Source organism: Propithecus coquereli, unplaced genomic scaffold, assembly GCF_000956105.1.
Source record: "Propithecus coquereli isolate 6110/MARCELLA unplaced genomic scaffold, Pcoq_1.0 Scaffold58, whole genome shotgun sequence".
In the NCBI taxonomy this organism is placed as follows: Eukaryota; Metazoa; Chordata; class Mammalia; order Primates; family Indriidae; genus Propithecus; species Propithecus coquereli.
In genome coordinates, this window is record NW_012151729.1 from 6,957,254 (window position 1) to 6,980,863 (window position 23,610).

The 23,610-nt window shown below is 42.4% G+C and overlaps 1 protein-coding gene across 1 annotated transcript in view; it reads right to left on the reverse strand.

Annotated features, from left to right (window-relative positions):
• Positions 1 to 23,610, reverse strand: part of SH3RF2 (SH3 domain containing ring finger 2) — a 99,760-nt gene that overhangs the window by 23,095 nt on the left and 53,055 nt on the right. Inside the window, exon 3 of the mRNA XM_012658245.1 lies at positions 17,392 to 17,748. Coding sequence (XP_012513699.1) covers positions 17,392 to 17,748 — 357 coding nt within the window. The remainder of the gene's footprint in view (positions 1 to 17,391; positions 17,749 to 23,610) is intronic.

Genomic DNA, 23,610 nt, shown 5'->3' on the forward strand with positions numbered 1-23,610 from the left:
AAAAAAAAAAAAAAAAGAAAAAAGAAACAGAATAAAAATAGAAATTGAATACTGTACTTAGAGGCCCTCTGCATATTTCTCCATAATCAGATCTCTTCCCTCCCACCAGAGGTAACTTTACAATGCTGAAATTTCTGTCAATCATTCCAGTGCTTTTCTGTGTGTGTGTGTGTGTGTGTGTGTGTGTGTGTGTGTGTTTTACCACCTTGGCATACATTTCTAAACAATATATTGTTTTAGTTTTGCCTGTTTTTGAACAATGTATGAATGGACTCACAGTATGTGTATGCTGTGACTTGCATCTTTTGCTTAACACTAAGCATTGTGTATATTTGTGGCTAATTTTCACTGCTGTCTCGTATTTCATTGTATGACTTTACCACCATTTAGCCGTTCTATCATTTATGTGACATTTGGGCAATTTTCAGTTTGGGGCTGTTATGAACAATGTTGCTAGGAACGTTTTCCTGCATGTCCCCTGTGCACAGGTACAAGAGTTCCTCCAGGATACACATCTAGGAGTGGAATTGATGGGCCATGGGCTATGAGCCTGTTCAGTTTTATTAGGTAATAACCAACTGTTTCCCAGTGTGGCTGTAACAATTTACACTCCCAACAGCCCCAAATGACAATTCCTGTTACCCCACAATCTCCCTAGCATGTGGTAATGTGCAACTTTTTAATACCAGCCTATCTGGTGGGTGTGAAATGCTATCTCATTGTGGTTTTAAATTAATTTCTCTGAGTACCAGTGAGCTAGAGTTTTTCTTTTTCAAATGTTTATGGGCCATTCTCGTTATATGAAATGTCTGCTCATGTCATTTGTCTCTCCTTCCCCCCTATTATTTTATAATAATAAAATAACTTATTATTTTCTTAATAAGTTACGGAGTTCTAACATTTTGAATATGAATTCTTTGCAGCTTATATTTTTACTCTGTGGTGTTTTTTGATGAAGTTCTTATTTTTAATATAGTCAAATTTACAACATATTCCCTTATGGTTCACACTTTTAAACAATCTTAGATAAGACTTTTTTGCCCCCAACATCATAAAGATATACTTCTACATTGTCTTTTAAAAGTTTTATAGTTTTTCCTTTCACATTTAAGTCTTTAATATACCTGGAATTGATTTTTGACAAGGGAGGAATCCAATTTCATCTTTTTCCACATGGGTACCCAATTAGCCCGGCACCATAGTTCATCCTTCCCTTCTGATCAAAGCCTGCTCTGTAATAAATCAAGTCTCTATGCTGTGTCTGTTTCTAGGTTCTCCAGCATGTTTCCTTGGTTTAGTAGAATCTCTGCTAAATGCATGCCATCTTAATTACTATAGCTTTAAAACAAAAATTGGTATCTGATTGGGTAAGTCCCACTCTTCACCCCAACCAAATTCCATCTTCTTTGTTAGAAGTATTTTGGCTCTTGGCTTTTTGTTCTTCCATTTGAATTTCAGAATCACCTTTTGAGTTCCATACAAACAAACTAGCAAACAAACCCATTAGGATTTAAAATTGTGGTTAAATTTGGGGAGAATCAACATCTTTAAGATATCAAGTCTTCCTATCCAAGATCATTGCATACGTCTCCATTTATTTTAGGTCCTCTTTGATGTCTTTCAATAAAGTTTTATAAATTTTATCAATAAAGAGCTTGCAGGTATATCCATCCTAAGTATGCATTCAGAAAAAAAAAAAGAAAGAAAGAAAAAAAAAGAGCTTGCATGTCTTTGGTTGGATTTATTTTAGGGTTTTAAACAATTTAGTTGCTACTATAAATGGTATCTCTTTTAAAAACTATTTTTCTATTTTTCTTTTTAGTGTACAGAAATGCAATTGACTTTCTTATTATTGATGTTATAACCAGTAGCCTTGATAAGCTCATGTGTATTCCCATTACATTTTGTTTCTAGATTTTTTTGTGTTCTCTATATAGATAATAATATTATCTTCAAATAATGACAGTTATATTTCTTCCTTTTAGATACTTAACCTTTTACTTCTTTTTCCTGCCTTACCGTGCTGGCCAGGCTATCTGGGACAGTACTGAGCAGAAACATGTTAATGGGCATTCTGTTCTTTTTTCTAATCTTAAAGGAAATGCCTTCAACATTTCACCATTAAGTATGATGTTTGCTGTAGATTTTAGATAGATTCCATTAATCATGTTAAGGAAGTTTCCTTTTATTCCTAGTTTGCTAAATTTTTCAATAAATGATGATGGATATAGAATTTTATCAAACTTTTTTATACCTATTAAAAATGTTGGCCGGGCGCGGTGGCTCACGCCTGTAATCCTAGCATTCTGGGAGGCCGAGGCGTGCGGATTGTTTGAGCTCAGGAGTTCGAGACCAGCCTGAGCAAGAGCGAGACCCCGTCTCTACTAAAAATAGAGAGAAATTAATTGGACAACTAAAAATATATAGAAAAATTTAGCCGGGCATGGTGGCGCATGCCTGTAGTCCCAGCTACTCAGGAGGCTGAGGCAGAAGGATCGCTTGAGCCCAGGAGTTTGAGGTTGCTGTGAGCTAGGATGACGCCACGGCACTCTAGCCCGGGCAACAGAGTGAGACGCTGTCTCAAAAAAAAAAAAACAAAAAAGTCACATGGTTTTTCTCCTTTAATCTGTTAATATGATAAATTATGTCAGTTAATTTTATAATGTTAAACCGAACTTTCAATCTCGATCATGATGTATTCCATTTTTATACATTCTTGGGTTTAGTTTGCTAATAGTATACACTTAAGGATTTTTGCATGTGTTCCTGAGTAAGGGAGAACTCTGCTTTTCCTTTCTTATGTTGTCTTTTTCTGATTTTAATATTAAGAATATCCTAGCCTTATGAAATGAGTTGGAGAATATTTTCTTATTTCCTATTCCTTGGAAGAGTTTGTATAAAAGTTGAATTATCCTCTCCTTGAAAGCATGAAAGAACTCATTTGTAAATCTGTCTGGGTCTGGAGTTTTCTTTGTGGGAAGATTTTAAATTCCTGATTCAACATTTTTTTTTTTTTTTGAGACAGAGTCTCACTCTGTTGCCCTGGGTAGAGTGCAATGGCGTCGTTGTAGCTCACTGCAACCTCAAACTCCTGAGCTCAAGTGATCCTCCTGCCTCAGCCTCCTGAATAGCTGGGACTATAGGTATGTGCCACGATGCACGGCTAATTTTTCTATTATTTTTTTTTAGTAGAGACAGGATCTCACTCTTGCTCAGGCTGGTCTCAAACTCCTGAATTCAAGCCATCCACCTGCCTTGGCCTCCCAGAGTGCTAGGATTACAGGCATGAGCCACTGCACCTGGTCCTGATTCAACTTCTTAAATGGTTATAAAAATATTCTGAAGGGTTTCCAAGAGTTGTTTAACAGACGTAAAATGTTTTTTCAAAAACTCTCTTTGTTGAAGAAAGGTTCCTGAGGGAGCATTTGCCTGGTGGTCTCTGCTGGGGAGAAAAGGTGGTACTTGGAATATCTGCATAGAGGCTTGGAAAACCCCAGCCGACATGGGCCTTCATACTGTCTGTTCAAGTCCTTAGAGAGCTCCAGAGTCCCATTGCCTTACCCAAGAGGAGGCCCACAGGACAGTCACTGATTAGGTGGACTTTTGTAGCTCCTTGAGACACTATGCAGCCATGGCTAAGAATGGATTTTTGGGGCTGTCTGACCTGGGCTTGAGTGTTGACATTGTAACTTATATGAGGCTCAGACTTAATTCCTCTGGGCCTCAGTTTCCTCATCTGTGAAAGGGGACAATAATTATGGCTACCTCATGAGATTCTGGATCCAATCAGAACAAGTGCTTCACATAATGTACTCACATGAAATATCCAATAACTGGTTACCACTCTCACTATCATGAGATGCGAGACATACACGGCAGATGTGTGGGGAGAGGAAGCAGGCCATGGGACTTTCTCCAGTAGGACTGGATTTGAGAAGGAAAGATTGATTCTCTAGGACACAAGGGCCAGCCACCACAGCCCAGGTTCCCTTTGAGGAAGACCCAGTGAAGGGTGGCTGTTGGGGGACATGTGTTTAGGAGTCTTTCTTCCTCAACACTAGGCTGGGCTATTCTCAAGCATCCGGAGGCTTCCAGGGAAGTGGGGGCTCTGGCATTTCTCTGCAGCTGTGCCCTGCATCGTCTTGTTGGGAAAGCAGGAAATGCACCCACACTTCAAACCACAAAGACAAAACCCTCCCCCCTGTGCTGTGTCCCCTGGTTGGGTACAGAATGCCTCCTGCCCTGCCACTCCGCTGCCCTTTTCTGCCTCAGGCTCTCCTGAGCCCAAGGCCGGCTGCCTTCAAGGCAGGGATTGGCATCGAGGCAGAGTCTGTTGGGATGGGTACTGTTAGTGCTTTTTCAAATGCCGGGGCACACAGAAATCTTAATTATAATCCTTGTCCTCCTGGTCATTACAGTCCCCTTGGAGAAGTAATTGTTTGGCAATAATTATAAGTAAATCCTCTCACTGGGCCTCATTAAAGGCCATAAAAATTTAAATATGCAAAGTTCCTCTTAAGTCTGCTGTGGGTCTCCTCATGGCATTCACTCACAGAAGATGCTGTTTAAGCATCTACTAGGCACCAAGTGCTGTGCCAGGTGGGGAAAGGCGCAAAGGCCCAGTTAGGCAGCCTGAGCCCAGCCCAGCCAGTGGGAACAATTTGTTCTCATTTCTGACTCTGCCCTCTTTGTCCTCAGAATTGCCCTGTACCCAGCGTGAGAAAGCAGGACTTTCCTAGCCCATGTGTCTTGGAAACAGACAAACTGGTGCTTGCAGTATTCTTTACACAGGTAAGCAGTTTTTAGTATGCATCTAGTTGTGCAATCTTCCACCAGGGCTTGATTGTTTTGGGGTGGGAAGAGAGGAAGAAGGATGGATATTGTATCTCCCAAAGTTTGTGCTTCGAAATATAATAAACAGGTTTGCTTTGCCATGAAAGAAAATGGTCCATTTCCTTGGAATTTTCTCTTTTCTTTTTTAAAAAACAGTATTACTGATCAAAAATAACATTCCTGAGGCATTAATAAAGGGTTGTGATAGGGGCCCATATCTTGTTTTTCTATGAAGAACATGCCCCTTTTGTGCCCTCTATAGAAACTCTCACTTAAGAAGAAGGCCTAGTTTTTAGCTATGTCTGGAGAAAGCACATAGTACAGGAGCTTGTTTGCTGAACACACCCAGATGTACCCCTATCCCAGAGTAGTCCCCAGGTACTGCCAAAGAGGATCACTGAGTCTTAGATGACGGGCCTGCGTGGGGATAACACATGGCACCTGTGCCCCATCTCCTGCTCCTGGGCCCATGACCGACAGCTATCACTAATCCATCCCTCATTCCTTCCCACTGAGCCTGGCTACTACCCCAGAATCTCTCCTGAATCATCACTGCGGATGACTGGATTAGCACGTGAGATGCCACACTCCCACCGCTTGGGCAGGGAAAGAGTGTGGGATTGGAAGACAGCCAGACCTGGGTTCTGATCCAAACCTTGCAATGTACTTGCTCAGTAACTTCGAGTCAGTTACTTAGCCTCTCTGAGCCTGAGTTCCTCCATCTACGACGGGAAGAATAACATCTATGAACAGTACTCACAGCGTACGCAAGACTGTGGCACTGGGTCCGTCACAAAGTGAGTTCCTTTCCCTTTGTGCTGGGCAGGAGTGGAGGGTGGACCTGTCCTGACGATCCACTCCACATGCAGGTCCCTTCAGCCCCTGTGTTCTCGGCGCGTGTTGGGGGAGGATGGTCTGCCGAGGCTCTGCAGAAAGGGTGTTTTTTTCACACAGGCCTTAGCTTAGCTGCCGTTTACCCTGCATCTACAACATGCCACAGCCTGTGCTACCTCGCACATCAGTGCTTCTCAACTGGAGGCAATTTCGACCCTGGGGGCACTTTTGGGAATGTCTGGAGACATTTTTCATTGCCCTAAGTGGGCAGTGGGTGCTACAGGCATCCGGGGTAAAGGCCAGGGACGCTGCTAAAAATCCTACAACGCACAGTGCAGCCCCCACAACAAAGAAGGATCTGGCCCCAAAGGTCAATCATGCTGAGGGTGAGAAACCTTTCTGTATGTGAGCATTTCGTTCAATCCCCTAACAGGTCTGGATGGAAGATACTATTAGTTTTCCCATCGAAGATGATGAAACTGAGCTCTTGCAAGGTTGAGCCACGTGGCCAAGGTCGCTGCGCCTTTAAGGTCTGTCTGTGTCTCTATACTACCCTCCTTGTCCCCTGGCTACTGCCCCAACTCTGCTTTTCTCTTTCATTTAAGCTTTTACTTTATTTTACTTCTCTTGTCTCCCCCTCTTGCTGAATTCTGTGTGTCTGTGTGTGTGTGTGTGTGTGTGTGTGTGTGTGTGTGTGTTGCAGGCCCCGGTGGCCTTGGATGTCAGTGTCCCCTGCTCGTGGCATCCAGAGCTGAAGTGTCCCTGGTAAAACATCTGAGGTGCAGGCCGGGCCGCTCCCTCTTTCACCCAGGCAGGGCTGGGTCTCCTCGGCGGCTCGCCTGTCAGGATTAATTGGGCAAAACGATGATGTAAAGTTTAACCTCTCGTTGGAGAAATGCTGAATCAAGGAGGCAAACAAGGTTAATTACTGAACCTGCTTTAGTCACCAGAAACCAGAAGGCTTTTTCCCCAGAAGACCTGAGGGAGTTTGGGCAGGGCTGGGGATCTGAGTCTGCCGGAGTCACCGTGCACCAGGGGTACTGGCGCTTCCAGGCGTGGACCTCGTGTAAAGGGCATTGCGCTGCTGGGGCAAAGGAGAGGTGTATGCAGGACCTCGGCTGACCTCCATTATCCTCCAGGTTTCCACCTGAAGGTCACTTCTTCCAGGCAGGCCTCCCGGACCTCTCAGTCTAGGTGGGCCCTTCATTCCGCATCCTTGAACCTCATAGCACTTTGCACACTTATAATCTTACAATCAAGTATTTTAACACTTCGTTTAGTTTTCGTCTTCCCTGCTAGCTTGGAGGGTCCACAACTTTAGGGGCCATGTCCGTCCTGTTCACTGTATCACCTGTGCCCGGCTGAATGCCTGGTGCATGGTGGGCATCAACAACTCCTTGTTGACTGGTTCACTGACGGGCTGTGAGGGGCTTTGGCAACCAGGCCCTCTATAGGCCCTGGGCGCTCACTAGGTGAGGTTCGCAGAGGAAGCTGAAAGGTACATGTGGAAAGTGGTGGGCAGGAGGCTGGCCCCGCCCCACGCTCCCTCCTGGTCTCCTCTGTCCAAAGCCCTTTTTCCTGTATTCATCCTTGACTTCCCTCACATGAGTTCACAAGGGATTGTAGCTGAGGGTCCGAATTAAGTAAGTGCAATTGCCCCAGGGGCCCCCTGGGTACAAGCCACAAGTCACATTCCTTCCTTCTGAATTGTCACTGCTTATCAAGGAAGCAAAGGGGCTTTTGGAAGCCTTTGCACTCCAAGGCAGGCTCCAACAGATCATCCCTCTGAAGTGTGTGGCTGGTGAATCTCATTCTCGGCAGGCCTGTTTGTACAGGCCAGGCCTGGGGCAGTGGGCATGGGGGGGTGGGTAGAGCTTCTTGACTTGACCTAATAGTAGTAACAGAGTGAACATTTATTGAGCCATTTACCACTGCTGAACCCTGGCCATTATCTCATGCATATGCATTGCCTCCTTTCATCCTCATGGTAATCTTAGGAAAATTCTCATCATCAGTTCCATTTTACAGATATAAAAACTGAGGCTCAGAGAGGTTAAGTATTTAGTCCAAGGTTATGCTGTTCAGGGAGAACTAGTGTGAGTCCCGTCTCAGGTGGCTAACCCCAAAACCCCTATGTGTGTTTCCTCGCCATACTGCCTGTGCTAAGAGGCTCTTCGCTAAGAAGCTCAGAGAAGAACTCTACCTGATACCTGCTGGAGCTTTGCACTGGCCAGGGAGAAAACAGGTCTCTTGTGAATGTGTGCTTGAACAGAAGACAGGAATCACAACAATAACTATCATTAATTAAATAATAGGAACAGCTCTTCTCCGGTGTTATCTCTTCAGAGTGTGCTGTTAAGTAATTAAGCCACATAATACTCTGCCAGGTCAATTTTGTCATTCCACCTAGCAAATGAGAAAACTGGGACCCAGAGAGGCAGAATGCCTTGTTTAGGGCTACACAGTTAAAGAGTGTGAGTGCTAAGATGACATTCTCTTAGGTCTAACTGGTGACCTGTCCATCACCTGTCCTGTGCAAATAATGATAACTATAGTACCACCCGGGACTATGTGGCTCAAGGATGCGGCATTCAATTAGATATTACAGGGACTCTTAGTTCAGTTTTAAATTGCCATTGGTTTATTTATGGATTTAATTTTGGGGGGAAGACCTTGAGTCTGTTAAGGAAGTACCTTTCCCTGTCGGTTTTCTTGCATATAGAATGAAACAAGATCACACTTTCCCATATCTACTGGTAATTATGAAAAATACACCTTAGAGAACTCAGATTAGAAGGGTCATCTAGATTTTAGAAGACATTTGGCTCCTTCCCTGCCTTAAGTCAGGAGTTCTCCTCAGCCACACAAGTTCTCTGCTTGGAGGAAAGAAGGGGAAGGTAACAGCAACGGCTGCTGCTTATTGAGTTACTGCTAACCCTTGCACAGACCCTGCGTGGGAGGACTTATCCCATTTTGCAGATGAGGACACCGAGGCTCAATGGGTTGGTACTGCGTTCAATGTCATTTCGTTATTAGGGGGCGACGCCATGACAAGAAGCTCTGCCTGACCCAAGGCCTTTCTATTTATACCAATCTGAATTCCTCTACAGCAAAAATTAAAAGCCAAACCAAAACGCAAAAATAACAACGACAGTCTCCACAGGATCCTTCAGCATTGTCAGTGTTGAGTTTCTAACAGTCTACGTGATGGGAGAGATTTTTCATCGCAGCTCCCCAAATCCCTCCTGTTTTGATTTATGTGCCTTTTCTCTCCAGAACACAGGAACACAAAGCGGGGATGTAAACCTAAGTTTGGAAAAACCAAGTCATCACGCACCCCCACCTCAACCCTGAAGCCTTTTCTTCTGCAGGCTGAATGAAGTCAGGTCTCTTCCTCCTGGTCTTGGTCCAAGGGTGGAACCAGCCCTCAGGAGGGGGGAGGGGGTGAGCACGTGGGCCAAAGAGGCCTGGACCGGAGGCCAGGCTGAGGGCAGCGATAAGGCTGTAAACAAGGAGACCGCATAGGCAGGCAGCACACACACGCCCAGCTGGCAGACGCCAGGGGGAAACAGGGGAGCAGTTCAGCGATGGCAAACACACCAGGTAGGAAGGCAGTGAGAAATGAGTCCTGTCTTCCAGCTGGGGGAACACCCAGCAACAAATGAGAGAGAGAGAGAGAGAGAGAGAGAGAGAGAGAGAGAGAGAGGTTAAGGACATGAGCGCTTTAGACCCCCCAATGCTACGATGTGCAGGTGTGGAGACTGCAGGGAGATAAAGGTCACTGTGCAGCGTCCTACGTATGGTCAGCTGTCAGAAAGGAGCAGTCAATATTATAGAAGAATTGTGGCTTAAAAAGATTCGGAAGGAATGATAGATTTGGAACATCACCGTTTGGCAACCCCAAATGAAATGATGATGTTCAAATCATCAGATGAAAGGCTAATGGGGAACCGTATGATGGATGGGGCAGGCTGACACCTGAATCTGAATCGATTTTAATGCAGAAAGAGAGGCAATCAGGTATTATGTGCTTCCTGACGTGTTGCAATAAGAAGTACTTAATTTTAACGAGAGTGTAAAGATAAAATGGGGAAAGAATAATCTTTTGCAATAAATGGTGCTGGGGCAACAGGATACCTACCTGTAAAAGAATGAATCTGGATCCCTACCTCACAACGTATGCAAAAATTAAATCCAGCTGGATCATAAAATCTAAATGTAAGAGCTAAAACTATGAAGCTCTAAGAAGAAAATGCAAGAGTAAATCTTTGTGAACTTGGATTAGGCAATGGCTTCTTGGATATGTTAACAAAAGTTCAAGCAACAAAGAAAAGAGTAGATACGGTGATTGGACATCATCATAATTTAAAACTTCTGTGCTTCAGAGAACACCCAGTGAAGAAAGTGAAAAGACAACCCACAGAATGGAAAGAAAATTGGCAAGTCATATATCTGATAAGGGACTTGAATACTAGAATATGTAAAGAATTCTTACATCATACATCAATAATAAAAAACCCAATTAAAAAATGGGCAAAGGATATGAATAGAAAGTTCTCCAAAGAACACGTGCCTAATAAACACATGGACAGATGCACAACATTATTACCCAGCAGGGAAATGCAAATTAAAACCACAATGAGATACCACTTTACACTCAATTGATGCCTACAGTAAAGACAGACAATAAAAGAAGTGTTGGTGAAATGTGGAGAAATTGGAACCCACATACACTGTTGGTGGGAATTTAATAGGGTACAATGACTTTGGAAAATAGTTGGCAATTCCTTAAACAGTTAAACAGAGAGTTACTATGTGATCTAGCAATTCCATTCCTAGGTTTATAATCATATGAAAACATATGTCTACACAAAAACTTGTATACAAATGTTCATAGCAACATAATTTATAATAGCCAAAAAGTACAAACAACTCAAATGTCCGTCAATTGATCAATGGATAAACAACATGTGGTATATCCATACAACAGAATATTTGGCCATAAAAAGGAATGAAGTACTAATATCTGCCACAACATGGTTGAATCTTGAAACATTATGCTAGGTGAAAGAAGCCAGCCACAAAGACCAAATATTGTGTGCTCGCACTTATATAAAATGTCCAGAATAGGCAAATCTACGGAGACAGAAAGTAAATTAACGGTTGCCTAGGGCTGGGGTTAGGGGGAAATGGGGTCTTGTCGGGGTGATGGTTGAGAGATGCACTGTTTCTTTTTGAAGTAATGAAAATGTTTAAAACTGACTACGGTGAAGGATGCTCAACTCTGTGAATATATTAAAAGTCATTAAACTGTACACTTAAAACGAAACAAAACAAGAAGTACTTAGCACTGTCTATGAACTATTCTGGCCGAAAAATTGAGCCTGCAGCTGATCAAGTTTCTAGATCCAACGATTAAATATCAGTTTACAGAAAGTGTGGGGGAGAGAGGAATGTGTTAAACAACACTGCAGAGATGCAACCAGCAATATCCAGAATGTGGAAAATTCAAAAGGACAAATAATTTTTTTTTAAAATATATACGTGACAGGCGACAAGAGAGAGAGAGAAGACAGAGGGGAGATAACTAGCTAGCTATGGGGGTGGGGAAGTGTAGAATGAAAGAAACGTAAGAGACATATTAACCCAATGCAAAGTGTTTACCTCATTTGGTTCTTATTTGAACAAATCAACACTAAAAAAATCTATAAGGCAAGTATGGAAATTTGAATACTTGATACTTAATGTTTTAAAGAAATTAGCATTCATTTTGTAGTGTATGGTAATGGTATTATGATTATGTTAAAAATATTATTAAAGAGACATTTATGAAATGTTTATGGATGAAATGATATGATGTCTGGGCTTTGTTCTAAAATAAACCAATTGGGGGGCAGGTGAATGAGTGGGGATATATCTGAAATAAGATTGGCGCATGAATGGATAAAATTGTCGAGACTAGGCGATGTGTACGTGAGGGTTCATTACACTATTATTTCAACTTTAATATATGTTTGAAATGTTCCATTATAAAGAATTAAAAAAATGCACAGGATAGGGATTGAAGAGCAATCTAGCAACTAATTGCTAAAAATTTAAAAAACAAGAACAATAATAAAAGTGGTAGCCAAGCACTTTGCATCCACTTTCATTTTTTGATTTTCTCAACAACTCTGTGAGGCAGGGGTTATTCCCATTGTTTTTGATGGGAAATGGAAGCTCAGAGTGGTTACCAATTCGTCCAAAGTCCCACAATTGGGATGGGGATGAGGTAGCTGCTCTAGGTGGCTCCTGATAGGTCTTTACTCAGAGGGCACTGGTGGAACAGAAAGAGCTGGGTGCCCTCTGGTCTTTTCTTGTTTTCTGCCCGTGAACCCCTGCTAAGGCATTAACTCATCATTTATGAGAACAGTTTAAAGGGCTTTCTTCACCCAGGGGTATATTCTTGAAAATTTAACAAACATATTTCAAACCCTTAGTAGGGCCCATAAAAGGGATCATGGGATCGGGTAATGATGGCGTGGAACAGAGTGGTTTGAGGGGCTGGTGGAACCTCCCCCTTTTTCAGCCTACACAACATCAATTATAAGTATGGATGTGTTGAGTGAAAATTGTAAAACAAAATAAATTTATATTGGAAGATATCAACATAAGAATATAAACATAGAATTAATTTATTGCTGTAAATTACCTTCAAAGGAGGATTAGCTAAGAATCTTAAACATAAATTTGCATTAAGAGGGTGTCCAAAGGAAATAAATGATCTTAATAATAAGTAAAAACCATTTTTCATGGCATCCCTGAGTACCATAAAGTTGGGTTGGGAGACCCCTATAAAAGTCAGGGACAAAGGGATACCCCTGGAGAAGATCTGGACTTATAATAATTCTAGCTCCTAGAAACTTTTTTTTTTTTCCCAGACTATTTCAAACATGGGGTTAAAAGAAGAGTCAGCTTTACAGACTTCAGAATTCCCCAAGTTTCATGACAGATCATCTTCCCAGGAGCCCAGGAAAGATGGTTGGACTTGGCATTATCACCTTAGCCACGCCCAGGCTGGAGGAGGGTAGGGAAAGGAATCACATTACTTACGCTGACTTGAGTGACTGGCTTTTCTCCCTCTCTGTGATTTCTTTGTTTTCTGGGTAATCAGAAAGGGGTTTTGGAAACTCAATAGCAACATAAGTGAATAAAACACCATCCCTGCCCTTAAGTAGTTGTCAATCCAATGAGCATGGTGATGATATATATGTGTGTGTGTGTGTGTGTGTGTGTGTGTGTGGTATTTATAGTACAAAGAAGATGTTATATATTCTAACACATATATGTGTTGTATATTCTAACACAAGTATAAACAATGTGCTGTGAACCCAGGGAAGAGAGATTAATTCTGCAGGGGAGGGGTGGCCAGAGCTTCCTGGAAGAAATTGTATGCATACAGGGCCTTCTGGTATAGATATGACTGCAACAGGTGAATGCACCAAAAATACATTCCAGCAGGAATAACATTTATTTATTCAACAAACATTTGTTCATTGCTCTGAATAATGCAGGCATTGTGCTAGGTACAAGGACAAAAAGCAAAGAGATGGCCTCGCATGCCATGCTCAGGAGTGTTGAATAGACCACTGTAACTTTTGTGCGTGTGCTTGTGTGTGGGGGGTGCTGGGATGCTGGAAGGTGAACTCTAGTCAGATCATGGAGGGTCTAGAATGCCATGCTAAGAACACATTTAGGGAAGAGAACTTAGGTCTGTCCTCAAATCCTGGCTCTGTTTCTAGCTTTGAGACTTTGAGCAAATTACCTACTCTTTTTGTCCCAAAGTCTTCCCATTTGGTAAAATGGGCATACCAATACCTACTCTGAACAGTTTTGAGGAGAGTCATAATGTTTGCAAATGATTTAGTATAATTGCTAGCTTTTTGTGGCCACTCAATAATGAGAACTATTGGTGGTTTGGGGAAGGGAAACGGCTGAATGGATTTGGGTTTTCAAGAGGTGATGTGGAAGCCATGATTGGAGGAACGGATGGGGTGGAGGGTTTGGGCAGAGTGAGGGGTAGTGACCGAGTATGGGCTTTGGGAGGCCAGCAAAGAGTCTGGAGCAATAGTCTAAGCAAGAGATGAAGACCCAAACCAAGGCAGTAGGATGGACTAGACAAAAGCAATACCTATTTAGGTGGCAAAACAAGCTTACTGACCAGCAGAATGCAGGAGGCGAGGGAAAGAGAGATTCTAGTTGTATAGTTCCACGACCTTCGATGTGTGATAGAGGAGGAGGGGCCTGGGGAATGGGCAGTGGGATGAGATGGGGGCAGGAGGAGGGGAGAAAGAGGAAGCAGAACCTCTTATGAAAACAAGAACACCTCATTGTTCTGTGCGTGTGGGAGATGGGGCCAAGCAGGCTCCGTCTATATCCTGAACCAAGTCAATCTTAGAATCACCAGGATTGGCCTTGCACTCATAACTTCCCCTAAGGAGGCACTGCTGAAGGAATTCTTTCTAACTTGTGTCCTGTGCAGTTGACCTTCTTTCTCCTTCTAAGGCACTCCTCAGTGCAGACCTAGAAATAATTTCCGAGAGTCTCCCAAAGGCCAACTACATTGGACTCAATCCACCCACTCAATCTCCTCCCATGCAGTTTTCCATGGAACTTACTCAGCATCTTCAGGTCTAATCCTAAATTGTTCTCAAGTGCAATTGTCTGTAGTTATAGTACATCTTTGAGGTCACTTCCTGGTGCCCTACCCAGAAGTGTCAGATGGTTTCCCGCAGGTGGAAAGACACACTGACAAAGGGAAAACAAAATTCCTTGCCCTAGCTTCTCTTTATGAGAAGGTAGCAATTGGTGCCCTTTGGTGTTTGAGACTTGAGGGACAATCCAAGACTTGTCTCTACTGGAAAGGAACCAGGCAAGAGCTTATCCTTGGTGCCATCAGCATCATATATGATGTTTGGACACAGTTGGTAGTTCATACAGGAACAAAGTAATAGTAAATGGAAGTCTTCTTCAGTTGCAAAAGACTTAGGACAGATTCTTTACTGAGGGGCAAATGGAGAAGAGAATGCTGGAAGGTCTTAGAGTTGAAAACGAGTCAAGTGAAGACAACCAAGAAAACGGAGGCTGCAGACATCCAGGATAAACTGAGTTGGCATAATGACAGCATAGCACAGTGCCAAGAACTTATGCCCTGGAATTAGACAATTCCAAATTCAATCCAGGTTCTTTACTAATTACATGAACTTAGCCAAATGATTTTCTTTTTTAGGGGGGGGCTTAATTACCTTGCTGTAAAGGGGTGATAATACCTCCCCTACAAAGGCTCTTACCACATTTTTAGGATGGATGGCAGAACAGAAAAGACTGGCAACAAAAGAAGACTTTGCTATCAGAAGATACCATCCTATCTATCTATCTTCTGTCTAGCTGTCTATCTATGTAACCATCTGTCTAGCCATCCAACCATCCCTCCATCCATCATCCGTCCATCCATCTCATATCAGTTTCAGTAAAGTTTGAGATTAATATTACTGTTCTTGTTGTTTTGGTAGTAGAATTGCCAGTGCCCACTGTGGTTATTAGCACATTGTAAGCACTCAGTAGATGTTTATTGGCTGAAAGAGTTACACTGGTCTGTGATCTTTCTATGGGAAACTAATTCCTTCTATAGTCATCCTTAAGTATATGTCACCACCATCCACCCAGATATTTAAGTCACAAGTCTTAATTCCTTGATTTATTGAGAACCTACTATGGTCTAGGCACCCTGTGGTGCATTGATAAGCTAGACACAATCATAGTTCTCAAGGATGTTGGAGAAAAAGGAAGCAGACCTTGTCATTTGTTCAATTTTCTGCTCATCTTTAGGTATAGCTCGTACGTGGGGCATATTGAGTGTGCTTTGACAAGACCTAGACAAACATGTAGAAATACTTATCCATGGCCATCTGGATTGAGAAAGGGTACCAATACTGCACAGTGGTTCCCTGAGTATAGGATGTGTGAATGCCATACTTAGGAACTCTCACTATTTGTGAAAACTAGGAAGGAATAATACTTGTTTTGAATCCTACTAGAATTCTCCCACTCTAGTCTGGCCTCTCTGTAGATGAGGTAAATGACCAGAAATAAGAATTAAAAAGGCACATGGAAAAGCGACTCTTGGCTAAATCTTTTGGGAAGCCAACTTGCAGCTGAGTAAGCTAGCTTATTCCTACAGAGTGTGGGCTGTGCTTTACATATCTGTGTCTATATATAAAGAATGGTGTCAAAAAATTTGGTGACTCTTTGGCTTAATTGTGAGTCATAAGGCTCCCACTTTAGAGTGTGTATGTGTGTGTGGTGCGTGTGTCTGTCTGTGGCAGAGGAGAACTTTGAGCACAAAGCATGTATGTTTAAAAAAGTGTTTGGAATGCATGTAGGAAGTTTTATGGTTTTTTTTTTAATTCAAGGAGAGTGTACGTGAAGGAGACAGTGTGTGTGTGTGAGATGCGGGTGGTGGGCAGAATTATTAATACGTGAGCAACCGACCTGTCAGAGATCCAGACAGTGGTATATGATATAAAACGTCGTAGGAGGTGATTGTTTTCCTTTCAGAATAGCACACAGGTCTTTGAGGAGCCCTTGACTTTATCCTTCCTCCTTGTCTTATTAAAAAGGGATTACAGTCCAATTAAGCCATTTAATCCCAAGGTAGAAATTCATGTTTAAAAACAAGATTTATGGCTTCTTAAGAAAAAAACACATCAGTGCAAGTTGAGGTTCATCCTTTCAAGTTGCCACCTGCACGGTTCCAGAGCGTGTTTTCAGCTGAGTACCCAACATGCAATTCTTCTTAATTATAACACTTTGTCTCATCCCTCTACTGCTTCATCTTTTAAAGCACTCTTCAGCCTAAATAGCCACACGCTGTTAGAAATACTGTTTCTGGATTGTTACAACTGCTTCGTGGCTTATCAGTCTTCAGTGACCAGGGTTAGTGACAGCGGTATTGAGAGCTAATGCTTATCTGGTGCTTGGTGTGTGCCAGACATCATGGTGCTGAGCGCTGTACATACATCATGTTATTAGCTGCTCCATGCGAAAACACCCAGGGCCGGCTTCACAGGTTTGTGACATATATAGTCATATGGGCCCTTTCGCTTGGTTTAATGCTTTGTCCTTGCCATCTTGAAATGCTTAATTATTTTTGAGCAAGGGATCTGCATTTTCGTTTTGCACTGGGCTCCACAAATTACATATGTAATTGAGAACACTCAATACCTCATAGTTTCTTTTTGTTTCTTTTGCTTTCTTTCCGCATGATGCCTAATATGTTGTCAGAGAATGGGATAGTGAATCCCAAATTGTGATGCTGAAATCCTCTCTGGAAAATGGGTGCCACCCTCTCTTTGGAGGGAAGTTCTCTAAGGGACACGAATCATTGCATGGCACTTAGCAAGGGAAAGAAAAGTATGTGAGAATTTGGGCTAGTAGTTTCACCCCTCTAAGCCTCAGTTTCCTCAACTGTAAAATGGGGAGAACAGTAATAATACCTAACTCGCAGGCTGTTCAAAGATGAAATGAAATCATGGATACAGAGCTCTGATATGCAATACATACATTAGTTATTATTAGTGCATTATGTGTGCTTAGCAAGTACTAAATATCAAACATTGCTTGTGACATGCTGCAGATCACTTGCCCAACTCCAAGGTGCCCTTATCCCAGGGATTTCTTCCCTACCTGTCCTGAAGAGCTGGGAGGGATGTCTGCTTTCTCCACGTGCTGGCTGATCACAGAGGGGTTGCTGGAGCTGATGAGCACCGGGGTGCTGATCTCCACCATATGGCGTCCCGAGGGAGAATGGACCATCCGGTTGAGAGTGTTCAAGGCTGTTGTGATGGAGAACTGCCCGGGCCCCTTCCTCCTGGACCCTGGGCCCCTGCGGAGGGTGGGTGTGTTACCTCTGGAGGATGAGGACACCAGAGACAGATTTTTTGCGCGGGATGACTGACGGCCTTTGTTCTTCTCTAGGAGGTGTCTTGCAGTGAGGTTTGGCTGAAAAGACAAAAGATCCGATGTGAAGTTAGTCTTCCTGATCTAACGTGAGTAGCTAAGTCCTACCCAGGCTCGTCTGAAGCCAGGTCAGCTGCCACCTCCTTAGTCATTGGTTCAGGTGGCCATTCCCTGCTCAACGTCGTAACAGCTTCCATCTTTTATCAACATGTCCCAGTTACTTTGCTCTATTGAAAAATTTTTCAAACTTTCCTGCCAAGTAGACATTACTTTTTTACTGAGGTACAAAGAATATAAAAATAAGCCATTGATACTCTTTCCTGGTTGGGTGTATTCTTCCTTTACCCATTTCTCCCAGCCACATCCAGCCCTTTTCACCTGGTGGCCCTCCCCCCTCTCCCAGTAGTCATTCCAGAATCCCCTGCTGGGCTCCAGCAGCGCCTGGACTTCCCTGTCATTGCATTTTCCAGTCCATACCATAAGCATTCACTTGCCTTTCTCCTACTGGTCTGCTAGCCACCTGGGGGCAGGGACCTTCTACACATTATTCTCTCCTGTATCCCAGAGTGGATGCTCAGTGAGAGTTTGTGGAATAATGGGTGAGTGAAGTTGCTTAAGTACACACATTTGACAAGCTAGAATGTAAATGCATTCAGGACCCAGATCCCTTATGCTAAAACTGTCTTTTACTACTTCCTTTAAATACTTTCATCTCATCACCATTCTTCCTTGTTCTAGACCTCTTAGTCAGTGACATGCTGGTAAATTAGGAAAGAGAAAAGAAAGAAAGGAAAGAAAGAAAGAAAGGAAGGAAGGAAGGAAAGAAAGAAAGAAAGGGAGGGAGGGAGAAAGAGAAAGAAAGAAGAAAGAGAGAGAGAAAGAAAGAAAGACACTGATTTGTAGAGTTTACCAACCTACCAATGGTTTAACAACTGGCCAGCAAAATTCCTGAAAATGTAACAACCAGCTCTTGCCATGTAGCTCCAGCCAGCTGGAGCACAGCACTGTGTTACTGTCTGCCTTCCCCACTAAAATTCCCACAAGAAATATCTTCCAAGTGCCCTCCTCACTGAGGGCCCCTGTGGGTTCACTTCCTTTAGAAATCTGAAACATGTTGATGAAACAAGGATTTGTGTGAATAACCCTTATATTTCAGGACGATTACTTAAATTTCATTATTATAATTGTCACGTGTTGCCCTCTAAAACCACACGTCTCAGTCTAATTTAGAAATTCAACTCTAGAGGTAAAAGGGAAGTTGCCTATTTAAGAACTTTTAATGACAATGCGCAGAGGATTAAAGCAGCTGAGAGAGAAAATTCTAAAGATATAATTCTTGCCTCAAGAAGCTTGTCATATTGTGAAAAACTCATCAAGTAGGGGAGCGGACACTATTCTGTCCACTTTGAAGATGAGAAATCTGAAGCCTGCACAGGGTGACTTTATAAATGACAGAGCCATTGAAACAAGAACATATCAGGCAGTAATAAGCGCTGAGATGTGATGCATAGTGATGAGGAGAAGTAGCTACCTTAGATTGGGGGGGCAAGGAAGACCCGCTGAGAAGGCAGCATTTATGCTGAGAGAACAAATGACAAGAAAGAGCTAGCCATGTGAAAACAGGGGCAAGAACATGCCAGGCAGAGGGATTGCAAGCTTGTGGGAAAGTTCTAAAGAGGGAAAGAACTCAGCCTGTTTGAAAAAAAGACAGAGGAAAGAAACCAAGAAGGCTGGAACAGAGCAGGTGAGGAGCAGGTGTTCAAAGGGGAGGTCACAGAGACAGGCAGGGTCGGACCTCTAGGGCCGAGGGGCGAGGTGTCTGTTTTATTCTAAATATAATAGGAAGCCTTTGGCAAGATTTAGGTAGAGGAGTGATGTGATCTGAATTGTGCTTTTAAAAGTTCCTGCTGCAGTTTGGCAATTTCTTACAAAGTCAAACCATGCTTAGCATCGGACCCAGCAACCCCACTCCTAGGTAATTACCCAGGAGAAATGAAAACTTACGTTCCCTCAAACACTGGGATGCAAATGTTTATAGCAGCTTTATGCATAGTTGCCAACAACTGGAGACAACCCTAAAGTCTTTCAACTGGCGAATGAATAAACAAACTCTGGTATGTCTGTACAACGAAATACTACTCAACAATAAAAAGGGATGAACTACTGATACGCAAAACAACATGGATAATCTCAAATGCATGATGCAAAATGAAAGAAGCCAGACTCAAAAAGCTACACTTCATGTGATTCCATTTATATGACATTCTGGGAAAAGAAAACTATAGGAGCAGAAGACAGACTGGTGGCTGCCACGGGTTGGGAGTCAGGGAAGGGATTGACTATAAAGAGGGAGCATGAGGGATTTGGGGGGAGAGTGTTGGAACTATTCCATATCTTGATCATGGCGTGGTTATACAATTGTATGTATTTATCAAAATTTATAGACCTAAACACCAAAAAGAGTAAATTTTACTGTATTTAAATAAAAATAAACAAATAAAAAGCTCATTCTGGCTGTTACTCAGAAGTGCCAGAATAGCACTTAGTAGGGAGACCAATTAGGAAGTTATTAAAATTGTTTAGGCAGACTCTGATGGCAGCCTGGCCTGAGAACAATGCCTTATACATCCCAGGGCACCTGTTCCTCCATTGTTCACTCAATAAAAAGACAATGTACACTCTTTGAATTGAATGAGTAAAGTTCTTTATATAGCCATTCATGGCTTTAATGAAATAAATTAATTTTTTCTGCTTCGACCTAATTGTTCTGTCCCCAGGTGAGCACCACCGTCAGCTTTTCTGACATCAGCATTGACAAGAGCCCCATGAGACTCTGCATCTTCCCTGTCCTCTGCCAACATGATTAATAGCTCTGTTGGAGAACAACTGCAGGTCTCTTAGATTCGCACCCACTCACTTGAAACAATATCTTTGAGGTTCACTGAGCTGAGCAAAGTTCACATAAGCCAGGCAGGCCCCGTTGGAGAAGTCCTAACAAGAATGGGCATAAATTCAGCCTTTGCTTTACCACCTTTTAATGCAGGTACAATTCAATAAATCAAATGATGCATTAACAAGAAAAATCCCATTTATGCCAAAAACACCCCACGTCACCCTCGTAAGAAGGCCTTCCTTCCTTCCAATTACTTTGCATGGCGCTAGTAATTAAAACTTATTTAAAGAGTTCTCAGCAAGTGCTAGTCTTAATGAAATGACTGAAGTCAAAATTTAAGTAGTGCTTTAAAAAGCTCTATTTAGATTTCAAGTAATTTTTGAAAACCAGTTTCCCAGATTAGAGCAACCACTTGATTATCTTTTTCCCCTCCTAGCAATTAGGAGAACAAATGAAGCAATGGCTAGTTTAATGATAATCTTGAGGGATCTTATAATCACTAATTTTAGAGGTGAAGTGGTAGAGAGAGTATCCAAATGAATAATTATTAAATGTAGAAGTTTTGGGAAGAAAGGTTTCAGAAATGGGTAATAATATGAGTGGTGCCTTCCCTCCATCCCCCAGAGCTATAAAGAAGCATCTCAAAAAATAATTCAGGAGACCATGCAGAAATTTCTGCAAAAATGTAAGCACCTCCTATGTGTCCATTTAGGTACTAATTGCAGCTGATCTCTGTCCTTGGAGAGTCAACCCTTGTCTGCCAATCATCACAACTGTTCCTCCTCAGTAAAGCTTGCTTGACCCAGCAAAGACCTCCACCACTGACCCAGGTACACAAATCAGAAAGTGGGGCTGTCCTTGACTACTTCCTCTCCCCAATCCTGTCAATCTCCCCACTCCTGTCAATCTCCTAGTCCTATGGATTCTACCTCCTGAAAGGTCTTTGAATCTACTTGTTTCCAATCTACTGGTCTAAGCCATAATCATCTCCTAATTGGGCAGTGCAGTAGCCTCCTAACTAATCTTTCTGTTTTCTTCTCCCTCCTCTTCAAATTATTCTTCCCACTGCAGCCAGAGCAGCCTTTAAAAGGAATTCCAAATCTGACCCCTTAAAACCTTTCCATGGCTTCTATCTGCCTTTGCATCAAATCTAAACTCCTTATAATACGGCAGAGACAATGATACTCACCAAATATTCCATGTGTTCCCTTATTCCTCTCAGCTGACTTGAAGTCAGGTGGGGCCAATGGGGTGTGAGTGGGAGTGACAATTGTCAATTCTGAGCTGAGGCATTTATTTGCTGATACACAACTCACTCTTCTTCCCTCTTCTCCTACTGCGGAAACCAGGAAGTCCACAGGTTCCAGATCGTGCAGCTACAAGATGGCCCAGCCTTATTAGACTGGGTGCCTGAGTGACTATGTGAGCAGAGCCTCTCATCATCCTCTCATCATCCTCTGCTGATCATGTAATGTGGGTGAGAAGTAACTTTTTCTTTGTTAAGTCACTGAAACTTTGGTGCTGTTTATTACTGCACACAACCTAGCCCACTCTGACTACACAGGATGGTTTACAAAGCCCTCTGTGATCCGTCTCCCATTTACTTCCCTGGCTTCATATTTTGTTACTCTCTAAGCTCCAGCTCTGGTATTTTTGGTCCCTTTGATACACCACACTTCCTCATCCTGCAGGACTTTTGCACATGCTACTCCCTTACCTAAAAGGCTCTTCCTTCCATACTTACCTATCTAACTCTAATCACCTGTCAGATCTTGGCATAAGTGGCATCTGCCCACCCACTGCCCAGGTGGGTCTGCTTCAGTCTTTGCATCATTCGTCACACTTGTAATTATAGGAATACTGTCTGACTGTACAGTTTCTGAGAGTAGGGACCCATATCTGTTTTGTATCTTTAGAACAGCACAGGACCTGGCATAGCATACACTCAATGAAAAATTATTAATAGTTGAATGATTAAATATATATTCAGGTTAGGGTCACACTGAATGGTTTCCTTTCTAAATTTTTTCCTAGTAGCTTTGACTACCTTCCAAATCATTTTTCATTCATTCACTTGTTAAGCTATCTTTTTTTTTTTTTTAACGGAGTACCTCTTCTGTGTTAGGCTAGCCTGTGAAGTACAATCAATGCACCCATCAGGTGTTCACGGAGGAAGGAGACCACTAAGGTTTCAACCAGTAGCTGAAGTTTTACGGATAAAGTGGGTTGCTATCTGAGCCTTGTAAAATGAATGAAATTTGACAGGTAAAGAGAATTGGGTGGGTATACCTGGAAGGAGCCCCAGCAAGAGAAAAAGCATTAGGAACGAGAATATTGTGTGGTAGAGACAGTAAGATGACCAGCCAGCCCTTCTGGACCCTTCCTCCATCCCTTCCTTCAACTATTCATTCCTTCAATACTGACTGAATACAGGGTGTACAGAGAAGCTTGCTATCAATAACTAGAGTCACCCTATTCTGCTATCATACGGTAAATTTTATGTTATGTATTTTTTATCACAATAAAGAAATTAGTTGCACTATATGAAGCCAGGGAACCTTGAAAGCTGTACAAGGCTCTGAGTACACCATTCATTTCAGAACCTGCTTTAGCTCTTGTGAAAGGATGAAATGGTCCCTTTCCATAATATCAAATATTAATACTGCCTTAATTATGGCTCTGTTCCACTTTCACCCCACCTTGCTAGAGGGCAGACAGTATGCCTTTTACTTCTTTCATCCCTCTCCACTACTCATTTTTATTGGGCGCGCTTTATGTGTGCACCTAATAAATGCAGTTAAACAAGGAAAACTCTCTTTTAAATTTTTAATGACTTGCTCCAGGCTAGGGTGAGGCTCATGGCTAGTGAGGTTAGGGACTACAGGTTCATTATTATACTGAAGAAATAGATGGCCTAGCACGTTTTCTTTCTTTTTCTTTTTTTGTAAGCACCTTTTTAAAAAAAACAGCAGTAAAAAATATATGCTCATTTCAGAAGATTTACAAAATACAAATTGGCAGAAGAAAATGAAAATCATCTAGAATCTCACCAC